At 44.6% G+C, this 25,142-nt stretch overlaps 1 protein-coding gene across 4 annotated transcripts in view; it reads right to left on the minus strand.

Annotated features, from left to right (window-relative positions):
- Nucleotides 1–25,142, minus strand: part of LOC127008872 (nephrin-like) — a 289,486-nt gene that overhangs the window by 6,498 nt on the left and 257,846 nt on the right. For 3 of the 4 annotated variants that reach the window (XM_050881286.1, XM_050881275.1, XM_050881264.1), the window contains exons 13-17: nucleotides 24,232–24,354; nucleotides 19,982–20,094; nucleotides 18,699–18,882; nucleotides 11,924–12,092; nucleotides 8,663–8,730 (exon numbers count right to left, since the gene is read on the minus strand). In XM_050881286.1, the coding sequence (XP_050737243.1) occupies nucleotides 8,663–8,730; nucleotides 11,924–12,092; nucleotides 18,699–18,882; nucleotides 19,982–20,094; nucleotides 24,232–24,354 (657 nt within the window). Of the gene's footprint in view, nucleotides 1–3,884; nucleotides 3,986–8,662; nucleotides 8,731–11,923; nucleotides 12,093–18,698; nucleotides 18,883–19,981; nucleotides 20,095–24,231; nucleotides 24,355–25,142 lie in introns of all 4 variants that reach the window. The other variant, XR_007761400.1, reaches the window with a different exon arrangement.

Consider the following 25,142-nt stretch of genomic DNA (forward strand, 5'->3'; position numbering starts at 1 on the left):
CTCTGCCATTTTGTTTCTCAACTTAAGGTGCTTAAGTATATCATATCATGTGAATTATATACTATTAATGAATGATTCTTTCTATAAAAATCAGGTAATAAAAATGTGAAATTGGTATATCAACTGGATCATAATTGCAAGCAGGTGTTCAGCTGTTAAATATCCACAAACACTTCCTGTCTGCGGTAGGGCTGAGCAGGTTCCGGTACTGGTACTGGTACTAAGAGTACTGGCTATACGGCACGGTAACAGTACGAGATTGCTCTGTACCAGTACCGGTGGGTACTGACACGCATCTACATATGCGTGTATGATATGTCAGTATAAAAAATACTGAATACTGCATTAGCGGCCCCTATGCCTCTGTGGTCTAGTGATTAGCATGCCTAGCCACGAATCTGAGGGCCCGGGTTCGAAACTTAGCCCAGGCAGTCGGCGTGCACCTCACCCAGCTGTTCATGATATGCATCCTCCCTTCCGAGCTGGCCGATAATAAATGGGTACCTGGGGAAGCCTTGGGAAGGTAAACTGTGGTAACCTGGGTGTCACACTGGCCCTTTGTCCTGTGGTAATGGGTTCTTCCACCACAGGTTCAAGGGCAAGTGTGAAGGAGATGGGCACTGCGGCTACGCACAGCTATAGCGTATGCCCCAACTTTACTTTTACCCACCGCTAATGGTACTGAGTTACAGTGTCATATATCCAGTAGTTAGTACCGGTACAGGTATTATCAGTACAGGCTATCCGACACGGTAATGATACCACACTGCTCTGCACCGGTACCGGTAGGTGCTGACAGGTCATCCATCATACACGTCTACATATACATGTATGATGACCTGCCAGTATAAAGAATACTGAATACTTCACTGGGAGTACCCACCGCTACCAGTACTGAGTAGTCTGGTATCGTTATCACGTCATATAGCCGGTACTATTAGTACCAGTACTGGTACTGGTTCCTGCCCAGCCCAGCAGTCGCCGACAAGACCTTTATTTTAACAGCAGAGGAAGCAGCTCAAGGGAAACAAAAGAAACAATAATGAAAAAAGGCCCGCTATTCGCTGTTCCCACAAAAAGCACTCCGAGGAGTGGCCAAAAGAGAGGTCAACTTCGGAAGGAGAGGTGTCCTGATACCCTCCTCATCAAAGAGTTCAAGTCATAGGTAGGAGGAAATACAGATGAAGGAAGATTGTTCCAGAGTTTACCTGCGCAAAGGATGAAAGAGTAAAGATGCTGGTTAACTCGTGCATAAGAGATTTGGACGGTTAAGGGATGAGCTTGAGTAAAAAGTCGCGCGCGGCGAGTCCGCGGGAGGGGGGGAGGGGGGGCATGCAGTTAGCAAGTTCAGAAGAGCAGTCAGCACGAAAATATCGATAGAAGATAGAAAGAGAAGCAACATGGCGGCGGACTTTAAGAGGTAGAAGACTTTCAGTATGAGGAGGAGAGCTGATGAGACGAAGAGCCTTAGACTCCACTCTGTCCAAGAGAGCTGTGTGAGTGGAGCCCCCCCACACATGAGATGCATACTCCATACGAGGGCGGGCAAGGCCCCTGTAAATGGACAGCAACTGTGCGGGGACGGTACAGAACGCCCAGCCTCGAGGAAGCTGATTTAGTAAGAGAAGAGATATGAAGTTTCCAGTTGAGATTTTGAGTTAAGGATAGACCGAGGATGTTTAGTGTTGAAGGTGATAGCTGAGTGTTGTCAAAGAATAGGAGATAGTTGTTTGGAAGATTGTGTCGAGTGGATAGGTGGAAAAAGTGTTTTTGAGGCGTTGATGGACACCAGGCTCTTCTTGCCCCAATCGGAAATAATAGTAAGGTCTGAGGCTAAGCGTTCTGCTGCCTCCAGCCTGGAATCGTTTAGTTCCTGTTGTGTGGGTCTTCTATTAAAAAAAGTTGAGTAATGCAGAGTAGAGTCATCGGCGTAAGAATGGATAGGACAGTTCGTTTTGGAAAGATCATTAATGAACAACAGAAAGAGAGTGGGAGATAGGACAGAACCCTGCGGGACACCACTGTTAATAGGTTTAGGGGAAGAACTGGCGATCAGATAGAGGGTCAGAAATGGAAAGGTGCTTTTGAATCTTCCGGTTAAGGATTGGTTCAAAAGCTTTAGATAGACAAGAAATTAAAGCTATAGGTCGGTAGTTTGAGGGATTGGAACGGTCACCCTTCTTAGGCACAGGCTGTATGAAGGCAAACTTCCAGCAGGAAGAAAAGGTAGATGTTGACAGGAAGAGGCGAAAGAGTTTGAAAAGGCAGGGTGTCAGCACGGAGGCACAGTTTTTTTTAAGGACAATAGGAAGTACTCAATCAGGTCCATAAGCCTTCTGAGGATTGAGGAGTCAGAGGGGGGATGAGTTAGGAGGAATATGCCCAGTATCGTCCAGAGTGGAGTTTTTAGAGAAAGTTAAGAGAGAAGAGTTCAACCTTAGAGATAGATGAGACGGTGTTGCCGTCAGGACTAAGGAGAGGAGGGAAAGATGAAGAGGTGAAGTTGGAGGAGATGTTTTTGGCTAGATGCCAGAGGTCCCGGAAAGAATTAGAAAAAGCAAGGTTTTGGCATTTTCAATTAATGAAGGAGTTTTTGGTAAATCGAAGAATAGATTTTGCACGATTCCGGGCAGAAATGTAAAGATCATGGTTAGCTGGAGTTCGAAGCCTCTGGTACCTTTTGTGAGCTGCCTCTCTATCTTTGACAGCACAAGAACAAGCGTGATTAAACCAAGGCTTTTTAGCATGAGGAGTAGAGAAAGTACGTGGAATGAAAGCCTCCATTCCAGAGACAGTCACCTCTGTGATGTGCTGGGCACACACAGAGGGGTCTCGCTCCTGGAAGCAATAATCATTCCACGGGAAATCGGAAAAATACATCCTCAGGTCGTCCCACCGAGCTGAAGCACAATGCCAGAAGCATCGCCTCTTCGATGGGTCCAGAGGGTGTACAGGAGCGATAGGACAGAATACAGAAATATGGTTGTGATCGGAGGAGCCCAACGGAGAGAACAGTTTGACAGAGTAAGCAGAAGAGTTAGAGGTAAGGAAGAGGTCCAGTATGTTGGGCCGGTCTCCAAGACGGTCGGGAATGCGTGTGGGTGCTGTACCAATTGCTCTAGGTCTTCTTTCTCTTCTTCTTCCTCCTCCTATTCCTCCTCCTCCTGCTCCTCCTCTCCCTACTTCTACTGCCACTACTACTACTACTACTTTTGTTCGTGTCGCTTGTTCTCTTTATTTCCTTCCTCCCTACTCAAGGTAAAAAAATAAACATTGCTGACCTTTCATTCCCTTCTTCCTTCTCTTCCTTCTGCACACACAAGAATATATAAAAAAAACAAGCTCAAACTTCCATTACGCCACATGATTTTTCGAGAAATCATGCACTTTCACTTAGAGAGGGTAAAAGAGAGAGAGAGAGAGAGAGAGAGAGAGAGAGAGAGAGAGAGAGAGAGAGAGAGAGAGAGAGAGAGAGAGAGAGAGAGAGAGAGAGAGAGAGAGAGAGAGAGAGAGAGAGAGAGTAGTGAACAAGTGCGCAAGTGACCGAACGCGTCACTGACTGACTATGTGACTGAATAAATGAAATCGTGAGAGAATGAAAGAGTGCGTGTGAAGCTAAGCTAGTGAGTGCCTGGCTAAGTTAAGTCAACGCAATTTCTGGCGAGTGAAGAAGTGCTTTGGTCAAGTGTGGGTAAAGCTTGTGGCTGAAGCTTAATAAGTGCGTGTGACTAGACAACTTGTGCCTCAGAACTGTCATATCTAGTGTGCTGAACAGGTGCACTCTGAGGGTGTATGTTTTCAATAAGCCTGCTATATGCTTAACAGGTGCTACCCTAACCCAGGCACTGAACCAGAAAGCTAATCAAAACCAGGATGGCACTCACAGGTCGGTGCCAGCGTTACAGTTCGTTGCTTCGCCCAATAATGGTGGTAATCATTTCCTTCGAGTCCCTGTTCACCGTCACAAACACCCTGGCGTCCACAGCTTGGAAAAGGGGAAGAAATGTAAACATGATGGATGACTGTTTGGACTGGGCGACGACGAAGGAAAAGGAAGAAGAAAAACGGGAGGGGGTGAAGAAAGAAAGGTTAAGCTGAGAGGACAAGAGAAAGAGACATAGAAAATGTATAGGAACAGAAGGGCGGATTTGAAAAGGGAATGAAACGAAGACTGTTTAGATGATGACAGATGGAGGAGAAAAAAAACTTGGAGAAGGGAGTAGGAGATTGAAGGCAGATTGAAGACCTAGTGCGGATGGACGGTGCAACTTTCGCATGTAGTTTATCGCATTATTTGTAGTCTACCCCAGTATGCACCAAGTGTGGTGCTACTTTAGCGTGCGGTCTACTTGTGTGACCTGTCTCACGAGAGCTCATCTTATGTAGTTATTACCTGAGTGCTCTTCACCTGACACCTGAATTACCTGACCTACTCCGGAGACCTTAGCCTGCCAGTGAAGCATGAAGTAATGACCCGACCACAGTCAGGTCATTACTTCATGTTACCTGAGTGCTCCTGACCGGTTTATATAAAAGAAGCTATTAAACGATCGTGGTTGGATGCCAAAACAAAGATTTTAAAGACAATGAGACGAGTCAGTGGTGAGCTTTTTTCAGTCACACCTTGATCATATCTGTTGGAAAATACTCTGAAAAGATGCAGCTGATATGTTTATGACATTCTTAAATGGTATACAAAGTGTGTACTGTTAGAGCTTTTAATCAGCACTATTCAGCTTGTTTTTCATTATCCTGCAGTAAAAGGTTCCTGTAGTGAGATAGACTGCACGCTGAATTGTATATATGGTGGTCGACCGCACGCTAAAGTAGAAACGGACGGGTAGACCGCAAGGCCCCGCAAGGGGCCTGGCCAGGAAGGTGAGGCAGGGTAGGAAAGGAGGGCCAGGGGCCGGCCAGGCTGATAGCGACGTTTCAGCGAGTGTCGCGGCACGTGTAAAATACAGACCGAACGTTCCTCTCTCCGGCAGGTGACGTGTTCCAAGAATTAATCAAACAAAACTCTGTCACCTGCCTGGGTAACCGTAATTCACCTGTGCCTGGCACAGAGAGAGAGAGAGAGAGAGAGAGAGAGAGAGAGAGAGAGAGAGAGAGAGAGAGAGAGAGAGAGAGAGAGAGAGAGAGAGAGAGAGAGAGAGAGAGAGAGAGAGAGAGAGAGAGAGAGAATTATATAGAATTACATAGATAACTAGACCACACAGGCCCTAAGGCCCAAACTAGGTGGTCTGTCCTAAACCTAAGTGACAGTTGTTTTGCGGCAACCATGACGTTGAAACTGACCTAGTGAACATTTAGATGGAGGAGATAGCTGTCAAGATTATTCTTAAACGATGCAATCGAGTTACACTGTACCATTGATGGTGGTGATCTGTTCCAGTCTCGAACGACAGCATTATTGAAGAAGAGTTTTGTGCAATCTGAATGAGCTTTACATTTGAGTTTAGCGCTATTATTTCTCGTTCGCGTCGAATCATCCATCACAAACAGCTTGGTTGGATCCAAGTTGGTAAAACCGTTCAGTATTTTAAAGCACTCGATCAGTTTTCCTCTGAGGCGGCGTTTTTCAAGAGAAAACACGTTTAGATGTGACAGCCTTTCCTCGTAGGGTTTGTTTCGTAATGAAGGAATCATCTTGGTTGCTCTACGCTGAACACCTCCTAATTTAGCAATGTCTTTCGCATGGTGGGGGGACCAAAATTGCACGGCATACTCCAAATGAGGTCTGACGAAACTATTATACAAAGGTAGTATAACATCTTTATTCTTGGATGAATTTTTTTTTTTCTTAATCAAACCCATCATCCTGTTTGCTTTTTTAACGGACTCGTTGCACTGCTGGGAAAACTTGAGGTTAGACGCGACTGTGACGCCAAGATCTTTGACCGAGTGAACGCTTTTAATTTTAACGCCGCACATTTCATAGTCCTTCTTTATATTTCTAGATCCAAGCTGCAGAATCTGGCACTTGTTTATATTAAAAGGCATTTCCCATTTTACTGACCAATCTGATATTTTACGTAAATCTTCTTGTAGGGGAGGCGGTGGCTGAGTCGTCAGAGTAACGGCCCCGTGTTCAGGAGGACGCGAGTTCAATCCCCGCCCGGTGCCACCAAGCTGGGATTTTTCAGCCGCCGCCGAGTGGCTTAAAACTACCCACATGCTGTCCAGAAGACCACCTATCAATCCGGGCTCTAGATTCTAGGATCAAAGATGAGCTCTGGGAGGGCAGCATGAGCCAATGCAAGATGGCGCCACTATAAACACTCGCCTGCGCCAGAACGGGCTGGGCCGACCATCAGGACCCACAGGAAAGAAGCCTTGGACCGACCATCAGGATCCACCGGGAAGAAGCCTACCGGCGCAATAGGCCCGCAATGTAAAAAAAAAAAAAAAAAAAAAAGGCTCCGCCTATCATATTCCGTAAGTACCGCATTGCCGATTTTCGTGTCGTCTACAAATTTACTAATGAAATTATTCAGATCAAGGTCAATGTCGTTGATGTAAATGACGAAGAGAACGAGTCCCAGGACAAAGCCTTGGGGGACACCACTAGTGACTGGCATCCACTCAGAGGTCACTCCATTTATTACAACTCTTTGCTTTCTATTGCTTAGCCAGTGCTTCATCCGTTCGTGAAGCTTACCCCCGATACCTATTTCCTTGATTTTATGAAACAACTTGTAGTGTGGGACTTTATCAAACGCCTTCTGGAAGTCGAAATAAATAATATCAAGTGATTTAGAAACATCATAGACTGCAAAAAGCTCGTTATAGAACGTTAATAGATTCAACAAACAAGATCTGTTGTTACGGAAACCATGTTGCGAGTCCAGGATTAGCGAATTACGCTCTAGGTAGTTAACTACTTAATCTCGAATAGTTATCTCATATAATCTACCAATAATTGAAGTTAAGCTGATTATCCGGTAATTTTCGGTAGCATTTTTTTTTTTTAAATGGGTGTTACGTTAGCCATTTTCCAATCACTAGGAACGATACCATGGTGCAAAGACATATTAAGGGGAGCGTCTGGGGGGGCATTTTTGATGAATATTTTTAATTCCTCGAAATTCACTTTATGGGCTCATCATACCAGGGATACAATGGGGTGTCACGTGGCGAGGTTAGTTTTTTAAAATTTAAATCCTCGCGCGGTCTGGCTTAAATATCTGGTAGTGTTAAATATGCATACATGAATCAGTGCTTTTATATCCGTAATTTTTGCAATAGAGGATATTTTTTTACACAGGGTTAGAGTTACATTGACATTCATTACCAATACATTGTCATCGGAGAGCAGAATCGATGGGCGATCGATAAATTTAGTTTTCCTTCGTTTTCTCAAAACAGGGTCACACGCGCATTTATTTGATATTTCTAAGTTATTTATGGACCTAGCACAAACATAAAGATAGCGTTGGAAAGAGATAAAAAATTAGCTATAAATGCTAGTGATCAGAATCTGGATAAACATCATCAAAATTTTTATATAAATTTTCTAAGTTTAAACTTTGAAGAAACAAACAAAAAAAAAAAAAAAAAAAAGAAAATGGAAAAGTAATCTCTAGGAATACACTTATTTTGTATGCCCGTTCCAGTGGTGTTTTTATTTTTGAGCTATCTAAACTCTAAATGTGCTTTTTTTCAATTTCAAAATTTTGAAATTTTTGAAAAAAAATTCATAAAATTTTTTTTTTCAACAAATCTTCACCAAAACTGTACATGATGTTCCTACTCAAGGTACACATCACCTGTGAGAAAATGGTGATCCTCTGATAATATCTTAGAACATGGCAGACGCTCCCCTTAAACAGCATTGTTAGAGGTCTAAGTATCTCTCTTGACATTTCTGTAAGTAATTTTGGATATATTTTATCAGGTCCTGGACTTTTGATAGTTGTAAATGACTGCAGTGCTTTGAGAACTTCATCTGTGCTGTACTGATAAAATATGGATATAATACTAACACTACACAATAGTTTAGTCCAGTGGCTCACCCTTTTCGCTACCACGCCCCCTACCCTCCACACCTTCCACGCATATTATATATACAAATCCCTCCCCGATTTACATACACAATGGTAGGCCAAGGAAGATTATAGATAATAAAAGAAAGTAAAGCCAATACTTTTGCATTTTTTCATAAACTTTTCAAGAATAGCCCATTCTCTTGTTAGAGTAATATCATATATAATCAGAGAAACTTTAAATCCTTTAACTTTGCTTTTCCTCTCCTGAGCCTTTTGAACGTCGCTTAAGCTTCCCCACAGTCTTGCGTCTTTTGTGTTAAGTCTCAAGGAAGATGAAAACAGGAAAAAATTGAATATCAGAGAATGAAGAACAATGATAAGAACAGCTATGATGACGATGATGATGGTGGTGGTTGTTGTGGTAAGGAAATGGATGTAGGAATGAGGGCACATCAAAGATACGGTCAGTTCGACGTCCTATGAGGTTTATATAAGAAAAAAGGACGCTCCTTTCTGGTTGGATATCATGCATTAAAAAATAGGAATGGCATGAATGTTAAAAAGCTATATTAAATCAAAAGAATACACAAACATCCAAAATATGAGCAAAGCTCTCTCTCTCTCTCTCTCTCTCTCTCTCTCTCTCTCTCTCTCTGGATGGTTGGATGGCTCACCTGTTGCATCCGCACCTGAAAGCCGCTCACTGCGCCTCTCAGGCGGCGCCAAGTAGCCTTTTGTGCTCCTGGGGAAAGGCGAGAAGGGTGTTCAGGCTTATGGCAACAGTATTTTTTTCTTTTACAGAAAAGGAGACAGCTCAAGGGTGCATGCAAAAAGGCAAACAAAAAATGCCCGCAATGGTGTTGCTCTCTCAAACAGTTTTCAGTTTAGGATTTTGAAAAAGAGAAGCCAGAGTCATTTCAAGAGGTGTCTTAGTACTCCCCTCTTGAAAGAGTTTAAGGGCCGCTTTCACAGTCACTTTGTTTGTTTTGATCGTTACCAATGGCGGCGATCGACGCAATAGTTTTCCACGTAAAACTGGCTTATGGGGTAGTGGCGGCTGCAGAGGAAGCGAGAGGTGTTGAGAGTGTGTGGTAAGGTGCAGGGCTAGGCTAACCCCGCACCCGCCACTACCCCACAGGCCAGTTTTAAGTTTAAATACTATAGCGGCGATCGCCGCCATTGGTAACGATCAAAACAAAGTGACTGTTAAAGCGGCCCTAAGTCACAGGTAAGTGGCAGCACGAAGGAAGGCTGTTCCAGCGCCTACCACCAAAAGGGATGAAAAAATGAGGAGTAAGGTGATACATATTAAGAGTAAGGGAAACCAAACACTGACTAAAGAAAAATGTCTATAAAGAATTCCTGTAACACACAGTTCCACCATATAGAACAGGTGATGCTAGAAAGGGTGTATATATATATATATATATATATATATATATATATATATATATATATATATATATATATATATATATATATATATATATATATATATATATATATATATATATATATATATATATATACCACCAAAGTACTCAATTTATTCTTACATACGGATAGGTATCCAACGGAAGAAAAAAAAACTAAAGATTTTCAAGGGGAATTTCAGTTTGTCTGGGAATTTGGTGGAGTTTCTTTGGAGGAAATTTGAGTAAGCGGATAAGTTTGTCTGTGCATGTGTGTGTGTTTGTTTGTGAATGTGTGTGTGTGTGTGTGTGTGTGTGTGTGTGTGTGTGTGTGTGTGTGTGTGTGTGTGTGTGTGTGAATGTGTGTGTGTGTGTGTGTGTGTGTGAATGTGTGTGTGTGTGTGTGTGTGTGTGTGTGTGTGTGTGTGTGTGTGTGTGTGTGTGTGTGTGTGTGTACCTGGCTTTGTATTTGCCTACTTGATATACGGGAAAGGAGCTACGCTCGTACTGTCCCATCTGTATATCTACTATTATCTAACTTTGCGTTGAATTCATGAATCATCTTTGTATGGACACATCCTTTTCCAGGCCATCCCAGGCCTCCGTTATTCTTCGTGGAAAGCGTTTCTTTACAATTTTCTTCTACAGGCATATTTTTTCATCTTCCTTGAGTCTCTTGTATCCCATGTTATTAGATCTTCCTTGTCCACTACCTCCATCACATTCAGCACCTATACGCCGCAATCCGATCTCTCTCCCTCTACAGTTCCAATGTCAGTAAAATCAACAGCCTCAATTTCTCTTCGTATGTTGTCTCTCAGTCTTGGAACCAACTTTGTTGCTGAATCCTCTCTACTTTCCTTAAGCCCCTGCAACACCTACCCAAATTAGGCCAGCAAACGCGCCAAGACCCGAGTCGTAACGGTCATTTTTCAAGGTCGACAATCAAAATCGCCGGCATGTCGCCGAGCCTTGACGCGGTTCGGCCGTGTCGGGAGGTGCCACGAATTTTTTGCGCATGCAGTGAAAATTTTTGGCCAGTCAGACTCTCAAGAATCGGTCCGTAGTCCCCGGACAGTCCCTGACGACGGCGGTCAGCCGGCGTGCAGTCTATGACGAGCCGGCGCGCATTCGGGAGTGTCGGCGTGCACTTGTGGAAAAAAAAGTTAAAATTTCTCGCCTGCAGTATCACGATTCGGCGACAATGCATAGATCATTCCTGGGCCATGTCCCGGCCCGGCCGGCGAGCGTTCGCAGAATTTTGACAGTTGAGTCGGTAACCTGAATTAAGCCTCAAGACAGCCCGCAGACTGACCGCCGGCGTGCCGTGAACCACGAGGCAACTGGCCGCGGCCTCCTCCCCGGCGGGCCTGGGGGGAGTCGTGGACTTGACAACACCGGACCGAATTGGCATGCTGTTTCGTCGACAGCCACCACTCGGTCAGTTTACCTTCAGGGGGGGGGTTACGGGGACAAGTAGGCGATGGATCAACAGAGAGAGAGAGAGAGAGAGAGAGAGAGAGAGAGAGAGAGAGAGAGAGAGAGAGAGAGAGAGAGAGAGAGAGAGAGAGAGAGAGAGAGAGAGAGAGAGAGAGAGAGAGAGAGAGAGACAGAGAGAGAGAGAGAGAGAGTGAGAGAGAGAGAGAGAGAGAGAGAGAGAGAGAGAGAGAGAGAGAGAGAGAGAGAGAGAGAGAGAGAGAGAGAGAGAGAGAGAGAGAGAGAGAGAGTGTGGGGGGGAACGGAGACTTCACCTAATACCACCACCTTTCTTTTTTGCTCCTCGTCGTTTTATTCCTCACATCTTTATATTTCATCATTTTTCTTCCTCCTCCTCCTCATCCATCAACCCTATCATCATCATCATCACTATGAATACTCCGACCCAATACAAATTTGTTTATCTCTTTCTTTTAATATCGTTTCCCTCTGTACTAACAGGAGATTTATTTATTTATTTATTTTTTTTTTTTTACGTCGTTGCCTGTTGCGCCGGTAGGCATCTTCCTGGTGGGGCCTGATGGTCGGCCCAAGGCTTCTTTCAGGTGGGGCCTGATGGTCGGCCCAGCCCGTTCTGGCGCAGGCGAGTGTTTATAGTGGCGCCATCTTGCATTGGCTCATGCTGCCCCCCGGAACTCGTTCTTGATTCGCTTGGACGGCTTCCTCTAGAGTCCGGGTTGATGGGTGGTCTTCAGGACAGCATGTGGGTAGTTTTAAGCCACTCGGCGGTGACTGAAAAATCCGAGTGGTAGCGTGGGGATTCGAACCCGCGTCGTCCATCACGCGGTGAATGTGGGTCCAGTACGCTACCAGTTCGGCCACCGCCTACCCTTGGTCTTGGTTTGTATCAAATGTGAAAAATTCACCATTATAACCTTCCTCGCCCCTAAAAACATCCTCTTTATAACCCTCTTTACCACTGTCGTGCACCACGCATCCTGCTCCCCAGTCACTAGTATCACACACCACCACCTTTCCTGACGTCCCTTACCACCTTCACCATCACCATCGCCAACATCATCTCACCTGTTTTCACCGGTAATAGGATCTCTGTCGTGCCGCCGCGCCCAGAGGCAGCGCCCAGCCAGGCCCGCCGCCGCTGCCACCGTCACCACAGCGGCCGCCACCAGCAGGCTCACCAGCAGCAGCCCGCCACCAGGGCCGCCGCCGCCGCTTTCACTACCCTGCTCGTCCCCTGTGGAAATATTGAAGGTGATAAGTGACCTGCAGAAGGACTTGACGGAGGGAGGGAAGGGGGGACGAGAGAGAGAGAGAGAGAGAGAGAGAGAGAGAGAGAGAGAGAGAGAGAGAGAGAGAGAGAGTTTCGACAAAGAAAGAAGAGAGGGGGGACAATGAGAGATGAGAGATGATACAAAGAAAGAAAACAAGAAGTATGGCGCACGCACAAACACTCTCTCTCTCTCTCTCTCTCTCTCTCTCTCTCTTTAAAGAGTTTCTGGAGGTTTTGGTGATGTCTCTCAAGGCACTGCACGAGGAGGTGAAGCCCTTCAGACTCCAGGTCTCCTGGGCCAAGACCAAGATCAGGTGTTTGAAGACTTGCTGGATGAAACGGTATACAGTTGGTTCATGTGTGTGGCGAGGATATTGAGATTTTGGAAAATTGCACATACCTTGATTGAATAGTGCAGAGCAATGGTGGGTTTCTTCAGGAAGTCTTACAACAGATTGTTTTGGCCTATGGTGTTATGAACTCGCTCAGCACGAGTATATGGCGTTGCCGATACTTGTGCAGGACAAAGATCCGCAATAGCGGAAGTTCCATTTCATTTGCGGATTTGCGTTTGCGACAAAAAAGGTAGCTAATTTGCGGATTAGCGTTTGCTGTATTACTTCCGTTAACCTCCGCTAACACGTGGAGGAGCCAGCCCGGTTCCCAGCGCGCCTACCCCTGCTAAAGGCTAGTTTATACGTAGCAAGTAGAGATTCAAATCAAATGTGCAACAAGTTACTAGCCAACAGTTCTATTTTAAGGCAAGTTACCTCCCAATCACCACAGACTTCGCCTGTGTGGACATGTACTGGCTCGTCATCTCCCACAACTCAGTTGTATGACAGGCTCTCTGGTGGCCAGTAAGCTATTTTGTAGTGGACCACGCACGTGTGCACATCTGCTGCCCCAACTTCCCGCACTGCCTGTACGTGAATCTGTGACCATGTACAAGTATATAAAGACATCTAGCGTGGATAGTAGGCCTACAGACCCTACACCAAGTCAAGCTGGTGAAGCTACTTAATGCATCAGTGCCCAGCAGCCAGAAAATAACGTCACTACGGAACAGCAGGTGGAGGAAGTGGAGGAAGTGACAATGGAGAGTTCGGAGGAGGATTTCTTAGACTTTTAAATCTCATTTCATGTATGTAAGGGACAGCCTCATTCTGATAGACTCTTCAAATATTAAAATAAAAAATTATTAACTTCAAAACCTTTTTTGATGTTGTTACCTTTCCACTTTTTACATTTTTTTTTTTTTTACGTGTACGTGTTTTCTTGAGGGGCCTAGATGGTAGTCGGCCCCAGCCCGTCATGGCGCAGGCAAGTGTTAATAGAGGCGCCATCTTCTCTTGGCTCATGCTGCACCCCGAAACTCGTTCTTGATTCACTTGGGCGGTTTCCTCTGATGTCCGGGTTGATGGGTGGTCTTCAGTACAGCATGTGGGTAGTTTTAAGCCACTCGGCGGTGATTGAAAAATCCGAGGTGGTAGCGTGGGGATTCGAACCCGTGTCGTCCATCACGCGGTGAATGTGGGCCCAGCACGCTACCACTCAGCCACCGCCTACCCTCTCAGGGGATCTTATAATAAACATCATAATAAGTATTTTGAAGGAGACAGGGCATATGAATATGGAAATAGTTGTAACAGTCAACTGATGAACTTCCTGGCCCTTCTCATTAAAAATAAGTTTAAAATAGATGTATATCAGATTATTACAAATTAATTACTATGATTACAAATCGTCCATACTTGAAGTAGCAGTAGCGTATGTATTGTCAATGCTGGTAATAAAACAATAGTTTTCTTTATACTCTAGGTCGTTAAAAAAAGTTAACCTTTGAATGCCTAGCTACAGCATTACATCGCAAATAGAGTGAAAAGAGATTCGAGGGCTATTGATAATAAAATTTTTGTTTGCGGTTTGCGTTTGCCGTGTCAAGTTTTGTGGCGGAAGACTGAAAATAATGTGTAGCTATTTGCGATAGAGGATTTGCGATTGCGATTTAAACTAAATCTCGAAATTTGCTTTATTGCAATTGCATAAGTTATGTAATGTTATAGTAGGATATCAATGTATTATTATTATTATTGTTTAATATCACTACGAATTAGGCATACAATTGTCACTGGAAAAAACCCACGACAGATAGATCACGCCACCTTATAGGAATGTCATCCGTCAGTGTTTACCGTCTCAGTTTGTATACAAAGCATTTCATCAAGCTTGAAAGTCACCTTGACATACGTGACCAATTGTAACAATTATTTTCCAACCTGTAACTCGTCACTCCTTCACGAGAGTCCGACTGACACACAACGGCAGTCGCTCTCGCTCCGACGCTCCTTGTACATATAGGCTAAGAATATATTCGCCTTAAGGAAGCTGAGGTCTTAATCAACGCCCTTTAAACGCCCCCCGGTACACCGTAACATATTGGTTGGCAGCGGTCCCCACCGCGCCTGTGCCTTCGTTACCTTGTTCTCCTCCAAGCTCCAAGCCACGAGAACTCACCAACAAACTCCGGGGACAGGCGTAGAAGGAAGGAAGGAATCACAAGCCAGCCGTCCGCAGCAACTCACCTGGCGCCAGCTACAAGCTCTCTACAGGCGTCAGCTACAAGCTCTATACAGGCGTCAAGCCTCGAGCCACCAACAGGCCTACGCAGCCGAAAGCGAGGGCCACAATCTACAAGCCGCCCAACCCGCTACAAGCCAGCCCTGCTACAAGCACTCCAAGCCCTCCGCCCGCAGGAGGAGGCACGCCCTACTGGCCTTGGAACAACCCACATGCCCCTCGCACCACAGCGGGCGGCAACACCGCCGCTGCCGGGAGCATCGGCCCAAACCTCTTCTGGCAAACAGTCAACCAGGGCAACCGCGGACATCTTCCGGTGACTGCAAGCAGTTACCACTACCGTTCCTGCAAGGCGTCTTCTCAAGAGGTTACACACCCAAGTCGCCTTATCTGCCACCGCGGCCCATCTCTCAATATAACAAGAACGCCGCAGCCGTCCTACGTCTGGCAGCAGTGTTCCGGCACCAGCCCACTGCCAGTCAAATCGCCTCGTCAGCAGTTTCCAGCAGCCATTACAAGTCTCTCGATGTCCGCCCTTCCATCATCTCTCACCGCCGCTCCTGCCGCGGCCGAGGTCTTCCAACGCGACTCCCCAGACAGTACGTACTCCAGGGCGTCGCCACCCTTCGCCCTCAACGCTCCATCAGCTGATTAATCTTGGTATTTGTGGATATTTCCTTCTGGTCAAAATGTGCCGGGCTCAGCTTATTCCAATTCTCTTTCGAGCAGAGGCACGATTTTTTTTATTTCTGTGTATCTAACACTGTTAATCAGTCATAATTGTGAGAGTAACGTTCATTCGCATACGATATTGATCCTTTCTTATTGTCTGCTAGCGGTAAAACTGTGATTTCCCTGATCATAGTTCATCTTCCTCAGTGTGCCCTTGCTCCGTTTTCTTTTCGCCGCTCGGGGAAAACCCAGCAAGTTAAAGGCATACTCACTTAATTTTCTCCTACCCAAAAACAAAAAAGAAAACCGCTGTTTTTAATAGAATTATTATTTCATATACCCATAACATTATGACATTCCGTTATAACCTTAACTTCTATTACGTCTAACAGGCACCTTGCTAGCCATCCTTTCTTGTTTTTAGGGGTTCGGCGCAAACTTTTAATTCAGACACGTTACGTTATTATTTACAGCTATCAAAATATGCTCCTATATTGTAGCTGATTTAAACCACAGTATGAACAAAGACACTCTCGCTAAACTCGGCGACACGTTTAACCAGTTGGCTCGGTCTTCAGGGGAGGAGGAGGGGGCGCACGGTTCAAACACCAATTATCTTAATGTTGTAAATTTACGTTCAGGTACTACATACTCATCAATTCCAGAGGAAATAGCCCCTTCACCTCCGGCTTCGTCTGAATACTTAACCCCCACTCAGCCGATCAAAATGCCTGACGATCCAACCACCCCCCCTCCTGCCGGGGCCACACCCCACTTCCCCCCTTCCCCGATTCGGGTCATTCCAACTCACGCCAGTATTCGGCAGTTCTCTGGCGGCGAGGCAGGTTTTTCGGCGAGACAGTTCCTAGATCTATGTGAGTCTGCCATCGTAAATTCCTCCATTACGGAAGATCATGATAAAATCACTTTCATTCGGTCCCGGTTACTTCCAGGCTCTCGGGCACTAAATTTGATGCAGTCCTCAGCGTTCGCTTCGGGGGACATTGGAGTAGACAATGAGGTTTTTAAAAGGAATTTCATAGAAATCTTCGGGGGCGGGAGTAAACCAAGCATCGTTAGACAGATGGCACACACGGTTGAGTCCCTCCAAAACAATTCCTCAACAAAGCCGATTTGGGACGGCATGATTGAGGCAAATCAGCTGGCGGTTGCCTGTGTCAAAACCCTAGAAGACGCCCAGTGGCTTCCAGGGAGCTGTATGCAAAAGCACCTGGTGAAGACAGCCTTCGAGTTGTTTTTTTACTTATTTCATATTTCAGAGAAGAACCGCCGCTCTGCCCTTCCCTTGACCTGAATTCAAACCAAGCGGGATGTTGGTTGACTTCGTCTCAGAGTTAGAAGTCAAGGTTCAAGAACACCCTCACCATCAACCCCTCGCAACAGCCGCAGCATTGCAAGCACAAAGTAAGGTATCTCTCACCTGTAGTTTTTGCAAACAATCAGGACATTCTGAACATTCTTGCTTCGCGAAACGTAGGGTATCAACACACTCAAGACAGGGCTCTGATAGGAGATCAGGAGGTTACAGGGGCGGGCATCATTCATCACACAGGAACCCTAGGCCAAACCATCAGCGGAAAACTGCCTTTTGCCATGTCCACGGAAATTGTTTTCATGATTCCGACAGTTGTTATGCAATACAAAAGGCCAAGGAGGAACAGAAGGACAAGTCCTCGGCGGACAGTAAACCACACTCCTCCTCTTCTCAGAATAAAAAGGCATGACTGCGTGACAGCCCCAAGGCATTCTATGAGTGACGAATTAAAAGAGCAAAACCATATGAGCCGATTATAAATTAATTATTCTTTCATTTTCATCCTTGTCTAATCTATACTTTCCCTTCTTCCCTTCCCTTCCCTTCCTCTCCTCTTCCCCTTCTTCTCCCCTCCCCTCCCCAAGAATATATAATGGCCCTGTCAGTAATCCTCACCGGAGTTACTGATTCCACTTGAAGGTTCCATCCGCCCCGCCTCGGCAATATTGCTCATTCTGTCCTGCTCCAACCATCATTCGTCGGATTTACTTTATTTCAGCCTAGCTCTCTGCCTACTTTCTCCATTTTTGTGGTGATGTTTCCGTTCTTTCCATTATCTTTTTCTTGGATGTGTATGCGTTCTTTTCATATATTTCTCGGAAGCGTAATGTCAATGTACCTGTATTTAAACTTGTTTTATTCCTTCCAAGCATATTTCTGGTTTTGTCTTCCGCCGCCACAGATTTTAACAAGTTTTCCTGTGCCTGATTTTTCAGCATTGTGGTTCATCCTCAATGACTTTTTTTTTTTTTTTTTTGGTTCAGGAAGCTATCCCTAAACCTTCACCATTTTGACGTTCATGTGCATTCCGTTTCGGCAGTTAATTGTTTTTGTCTCCTTTATATTTGCTCATTTCACGGTAAGTCAGATTTGCTCTGCTTTTTCCTTGTATTGTTTAGTTTTTTTTTTTGTTTTTTTTTTAATCTGATTTGTAGTATCATGCCATTGTTAGGTATCTTGCTCTTTTTAAGTTTATATAACCTCACTGAATATTTATCCTTGACCTTAAATTTCTCTCTCTCTCTCTCTCTCTCTCTCTCTCTCTCTCTCTCTCTCTCTCTCTCTCTCTCTCTCTCTCTCTCTCTCTCTCTCTCTCTCTCTCTCTCTCATCATGCCCTTCAGCATTGATAAATGCCACATTCTTCAAATGGGAACCAACAATGAGAGGTTTAGTGATGAAACACGTTGAAAAGTTCACCGGAGTACAGTGTGTTGAAGATATTCCTGTCAAACCTCAAATTCTCCCAGCAACGCATTGAGGCAATGAATAAAGTGAACACAACGTTGGGTTTCATTAATAATGTTTTCATTGAAGAACTATTATGTAATTTTACCGTTGTGCAACATGGTATTTAGGCAGAGCTCAGGGGCAGTGCGGCGGACAGTTTTGGTCTCATCACCATGCGAAAAACATTGCAAAATTGGTTGTTCAATATTGAACAACCAGGATGATATCTTCTTTGCGCAATAAACCCTACTTGGAAATATTGTTTTGCCTCAATATTTTTGTCTCCAATGAAAATTAAAGGAGCACTTTAAAATGTTGAATGATTTGAGGAATGTGGATGAATCCAGTTTATTTTTATCTATGACACATTGGAAAAGATAAATAATGGTGCTAAACGTGTGTAAACAAATAAATTTAGACTGCATCAACTTCATCTTCACTATCATTGTTAAACGAAACTGGAAAAAGCTCCCATCCTCAGTAGCGTAGCATGTCCGACTAATTTAATTAAAAACAAACTCACTCATCTACTCACTCATCCTGTTCTCGGCCATCTTGTAGGTGAGCGCCTCCAGCTTCACGGGGTCGGAGCTGCCCAGCTTGTTCCTCGCCGTCACCTGGATGATGTAGTCGAGGCCAGGTGTGAGGCCCTCCAGGGTGAAGGTCGGAAACTCGGAGGTCACATTTACCTGTCCCCGGCCGGTCACCGCCTCGAACACCTGCCGGGGAGAGGACGCAGGTGGTTGGAAGGGTCAGGTGGTCGGGGGCGAGGGGAGGGATGTGGTGGAAGGTCACGAACATTTGAAATTCTTGGACCTAAATAATATTTAAATTTCACACATTATGAACATGTTATCTAACACAGGTGGCGGCAAGGGACAGGTGTGGGAAAATAATGGTTGTGTTGGGGATAATGGATTGTGGGTAATGGATAATGGATAGAATGGATAATGGAGGTGTTGCTTTAGTTCATCGATTTTGGTGTTATTGGATCCACCATAACCAACAGGAAATACGATCAATATACAATAGATAATGAGGTACGTTCCACGAGGCCATGAATTTTGAGATTATTGGATGTGGTATAATGAAAGATTCATGTTATGTTATCAGATAAAATAGATGCGTTTCCAGTCAAGATTTATTTCTAAGATATTGTTTGTAGGGATAAAGCAGACACATAATTTAACTGTGGTAATCCCTTTTCTCCATACAAATAGTAAAAAAGGTACATATTAATGATTAAAGTAAGTGAAAAATCATGCGAGTTGAAAACGGTCGCTGATTTGTGGCGGCGTCACTAAGTAGGCTGGTGGCAGAGTACACTTAGCACTCCTTAACACGGGTGGTTGCAATCTGTGTTTCTGCACTTCAGCAATGCTCAAAGACAGGAATCAGAATCATTGTTGCTTTGTACCAACGTGTAAGAGTACTGACTTGCTAACATTATACCTCCCAACTCCGTGGCCCTGCTGCACAAAACTTTCTACTCTTGCTCATCTCTATTATATCCAAAACCATTATACATTAATCAACCAACAACTTTATTCTTCCATTCCTCCCGCTGGTAGATTCAGGAACAGCCTCTCTTCGTCTGTGTTTCCTTCTGCCTACGACTTGAACTTCCATTTTTGCTTCTCATTTAAAGCCATGTCCACACTAGGCCTCATCACTCACACTCTTTGTTCCTAACCTGCTATAGACACGGATATTGCTTGAGGAGGTCAATTACGTGGTGTGCTGGCTCGTGTCCAGTTAATATGTTCATGGTGATGGACACACACACACACACACACACACACACACACACACACACACCTTGGCAATGAAGACTTGCTGCAGGCCACCGTCAAACCCAGGCGTGCATTCCACCGCCAGTGAGTTATAGGTCTTGTTCACCACAAGGCACCGCGCAGGCTGCTCCGGGCGACCTGTGGGGGGCGGGCGATCAGTGCAGGATGGAGGTGGGTGGGATGGACAGGATGGAGGGTGAGAGACAGGTCACTGTGGAGTGTTGGCGACCTGCGGGGGGCTGGAGGTCAACGCAGGCGAAGAGGGGGGGTGGGGGCGATGAGAATGTGAGATGTGAGATATGAGATGTGGCGTTGGTGAGCGGAGGAGGGGCTGGGAAGGCCATGGGAAGGGAGAAGGGGGTTAGGAGAGTGATGGAGGTGTTACAGAAGGAGAGGTACAGGGGTAAGTGGGGTCAGGAAGGCGAAGGATGGGTGGAGGAATTGTGGGCGCGAGGTCAGAGTGGATGCTGGGGTCATGGTGGAGGAATAAGAGAGACAGGAAGAAATAGAGGAGAAGGAGGAAGAAGAAATACGTAAGATCAAGCAAGCAGCCGCGCAGCTTCAGCGTATGCCCCAAACTTTGAATAGGGACAAATAGGGATAAGAAAAAACAAAAATTACGGAAATAAATGTGAGATAAGGTGGAGTAAAAAAAAAGAAAAAAAGAATGAGAGTTAATGGGGGTTAAGGGAGAATTGGGAAGGGTAATGGATCATGGGAGATAAGATGGGGATAGGGGACAACAACAGGGCAATGGGGGCTGGGCCGGAAAGGGAGAGAGGTGTCATGAAAGGAAAGAAGTAAAGAAGAGAGAGGACTGGGGAAGGGATGGAGGGAACACGGGTTAGCCACGAGTTTGGGCGTCTATATACAAGAGAAAGGATGAAGATATCGCGGGAAGTGTTAGAGAAAGTATGGTGGATTCAATGTCAAGGATTGCTAATAAAAACAGCGTGAATAAAATAATCAAATATAAAGGAAAACATTATATCCTAGCAGAAGACTTAGAGAAGCAATAAACAAGGGAAAGCGCAACGTCACGGGTGGATAAAAGAAGCAAAGAAAGACAAAAAAATGATAAATAAACTAATGAAAAATAACAAGGCATTATCAAGTAAAAGACGAGGGTAAGAAAAAAACAAGAAATACAACATGGCAATTTCTTCTTTTAAAACTCGTGCCAAGTCGACCGTTTCTTGGCAGTATTTATGTAAGTACCGCCACGCGTCAGTGATCAATGTGAGCTGAGTGTTGCATTCCAGGAGGCCATTGCGCAAACTTATGCAGATGATAGTTCCTCCATGCAAAGCCTGTCTATAGGATTCGTGGTAAACATTTAATAGTTTTTATTGTTTTCCTTTTTAATGACAAACAAGTCGCGAGTATCTCCCTTAAATTTTCTTTCTCTCTGTGTGTGTGTGTGTGTGTGTGTGTGTGTGTGTGTGTGTGTGTGTGTGTGTGTGTGTGTGTGTGTGTGTGTGTGTGTGTGTGTGTGTGTGTGTGTGTGTGTGTGTGTGTGTGTGTGTGTGTGTGTGTGTGTGTGTGTGTGTGTGTGTGTGTGTGTGTGTAAGCAAATATTTATTGCTATTAATATATACATATTTACAATATATTGACAAGTCAGCAGTGCAGCAGCTGTCTGTCGATCCGAAGCTCCCTGACAAGGAGATATTAATGTAAAGGAGTGCAATCAGCGTGCCTGGATCATATTTACATCATAGTTTTGTTCAAGTTCAAAATTGTTTTGAGGTACAATAGTTTGGTTTGGCAAAGTTTATTAATTAATGTTAATATATTATAATGATTTAAGCAAAGAAAAAAATACAAAAAGAGCTACTAATGATTGACGAATATAATCCTTAATTTCTTTCTTGAATAATAAATAATTGTTTTTTTTTTACTTAAGATTTTTTGTGTACCGGCAAGGATTCAAACAACTTGGGGCCCGTGCATAAAATGCTATTTTCATATAGAACTGTTCTAAATGGTGGACATATCAGGTCAAGGTTACTACTTCTTGTCTGGTATTAATTGTCAACTAATTTAAATATAATCACTTCCTGTATAATTGGTCAGCATTTTATAGATTAATGACAATGATAAATATTTGTGTACGGATTCAAAGTTTAACATTTTTAGGGAAGAAATATGTTCATTTACAGTCAAATTTGCCTAAAAATAAAATACATCTGACCATTTTATGTTGTGCTATTCGGACTCTGTGTAGAAATAATGGCCATATGCTGTCCCAAATGGACACATAGTGTGTAAGGTGAGGGTAACGCAAGGTGTAGTTAACACTAATCAGAGCATCTAGGGTTAGATTGCAGCGTGTCTTGTACTTAATTCCACAAATTTCATAAACTTTCAGACATACCTTACCTATGTGAAATTTCCAATTTAGATGTGGTGTGTGTGTGTGTGTGTGTGTGTGTGTGTGTGTGTGTGTGTGTGTGTGCGCGCGCGTGCGTGCGTGCGTGCGTGTGTGTGTGTGTGTGTGTGTGTGTGTGTGTGTGTGTGTGTGTGTGTGTGTGTTTCAAGCGTAAACACGTAACAAAGTAAATTTGTTTAGTTCCGTTCACTCGATCAGCCACGTCTGAGAATTTTTTGCAAAGATTTCACTTCAGAGCCACACGAATTTTGTTTTCACTTTTCTGTCTCCAGGTTTATGGGGTAAAAGGGAGGAAAAATGATACACTTTTATCATATGGTCCCACAAATAATAAATAAAATAAAGCTTCCATGAAGGTGAAAGTTACAAAACAAAAGAGAACACGTTTGTAAAAGTGGTTTTCGAGGTGTACAGTTTGAAGAAAACTGCATTTTTTTTTTTTTTTACAACAAAGGAGACAGCTCAAGGGCACAAAAAAAAGGAAACAATAAAAAAAAAAAAACGCTGCTCGCTGCTCCTAAAAAAGAATCAAAAGAGGTGGCCGAAAGAGAGGTCAATTTCGGGAGGAGAGGTGTCCTGATACCCTCCTCTTGAAAGAGTTCAAGTCGTAGGTAGGAGGAAATACAGATGAAGGAAGATTGTTCCAGAGTTTACCAGCGTGAGGGATGAAAGAGTGAAGATGCTGGTTAACTCTTGCATAAGGGGTTTGGACAGTATAGGGATGAGCATAAGTAGAAAGTCGTGTGCAGTGGGGCCGCGGGAGGGGGGGAGGCATGCAGTTTGCAAGTTCAGAAGAGTAGTCAGCCTGGAAATATCGATAGAAGATAGAAAGAGAGGCAACATCGCGACGAAATTTAAGAGGTAGAAGACTATCAGTATGAGGAGGAGAGCTGATGAGACGAAGAGCCTTAGACTCCACTCTGTCCAGAAGAGCTGTGTGAGTGGAGCCCCCCCCCCCACACGTGAGATGCATACTACGAGGGCGGACAAGGCCCCTGTATATGGATAGCAACTGCGCGGGGGAGAAGAACTGGCGGAGACGATACAGAACGCTCAACCTTGAGGAAGTTGATTTAGCGAGAGAGGAGATGTAAAGTTTCCAGTTGAGATTTTGAGTTAAGGATAGACCGAAGATGTTTAGTGTTGAAGATGGTGATAGCTGAGTGTTGTCGAAGAATAGGGGATAGGTATTTGGAAGATTGTGTCGAGTTAATAGGTGGATAAATTGAGTTTTTGAGGCATTGAAGGACACAAGGTTTCTTCTGCCCGATCGGAAATGATAGCAAGGTCTGAGGTTAAGCGTTCTGCAGCCTCCAGTCTGGAGTCGTGTACTTCCTGTTGAGAGGGTCTTCTATTGAAAGAAGTTGAATAATGCAGAGTGGAGCATGGCCAGTTGTTTTATCAAAAACACAAGGGAAGAAGGAAGACGAGGGGTTACCTGAAGGGGAAGAAAAACAATATACACACATTTCTTGGAGGATATAGCGGAGCGAAAAAAAAACAATAATACAGATTCATAATTGTTATATAAATAAAACAAAAATGTGTGACTTAGGGGAAGCAATTACAGGAATACCAATCTTCTCCCATAGCACTCTTGAGGTAGGTAAAATACAGGGATGCAATGACAGGCATTCTCTTGATGGATTTAGGGAGGTGTAGGGTAAAGCATGCACCTTAAATTTCCCTTCTCCGTCCCTTGCCAGCACGAGACTACAGGCGTTGACTCGGCCGAGCAATACTGAAGGAGGGAGGGGGAGGGCGCCCCCCCTCTCTCTCTCTCTCTCTCTCTCTCTCTCTCTCTCTCTCTCTCTCTCTCTCTCTCTCTCTCTCTCTCTCTCTCTCTCTCTCTCTCTCTCTCTCTCTCTCTCTCTCTCTCCCACCTGCGGGCACCACGTGGAAGAGGCAGGGCTGGGTCATCTTGCCCACGTGGTTCTGGGCCCAGCACTGCAACGTCCCGTAGTCCTGGTGGGTGCGGGCCACGAACTGCACGGCGCTGCCTCCGTCTGGCGGGGAGGGAGAGAAGGTAATCATTATATAAATAACAGCACATGATAAATCACATAGAATGGAGGTGATTCTCAAATACATAGAGATGTTACAAATACTAAGATATGTAATTAGGGCTGCCTCCTTATGTCGCGAGTGAAACAAGTGTGTGCTGTTTAAGCTCGGCATCTTGAACACTGCCCATAATGAAGGTACTCCTATTCCGCAGTATTTCACACATGGGTGTCTCCGTCTGTCACGAGGACACACACACATGGTATCAGGTTTACCTCTGCACCTTACACACTACTTGGACTGGAGGAGCTTCTCTGCGTTTACGGGGTTAAGAGGGCAGTCTCCGTCTCCTGGGGGAATTTATAGGTGGAGAGAACAGCAGAGCACCCACAGGCTCTTATCAGATCATAATTTTGAGTTCTTTTGACTTAAATGACGCTGTTTGATTCAGTCCATTAGATAAAACAAAATTTTGAAGCTGCAGAAAAAAAACTGAAAATAATGTGTCGCGTTGTGGTGACAGCAAAGTATACAACACAGATTTGGCCAAGCACTGCACCTGTTTCACATTTTTACTAAACCCTTTCTCTCTCTGTACGTACTGATACACCCGCCGCTTGCTTCCCTTGGTCTTCTTTTGAGTCACGTTACTAAAGTGTGTCCTTACAATTGAACATTAGTAATCAGCCTCAACGGATTGCGGAGGGAGAACACGTGTGGTGGTAACAAAACGTGCCTCGGGAAGGGATCTGAACCTTTAGTGGGAAAATAAATGGAAGGAGAAAACGTG

This window comes from Eriocheir sinensis, chromosome 4 (genome assembly GCF_024679095.1).
Source record: "Eriocheir sinensis breed Jianghai 21 chromosome 4, ASM2467909v1, whole genome shotgun sequence".
Taxonomy (NCBI): domain Eukaryota; kingdom Metazoa; phylum Arthropoda; class Malacostraca; order Decapoda; family Varunidae; genus Eriocheir; species Eriocheir sinensis.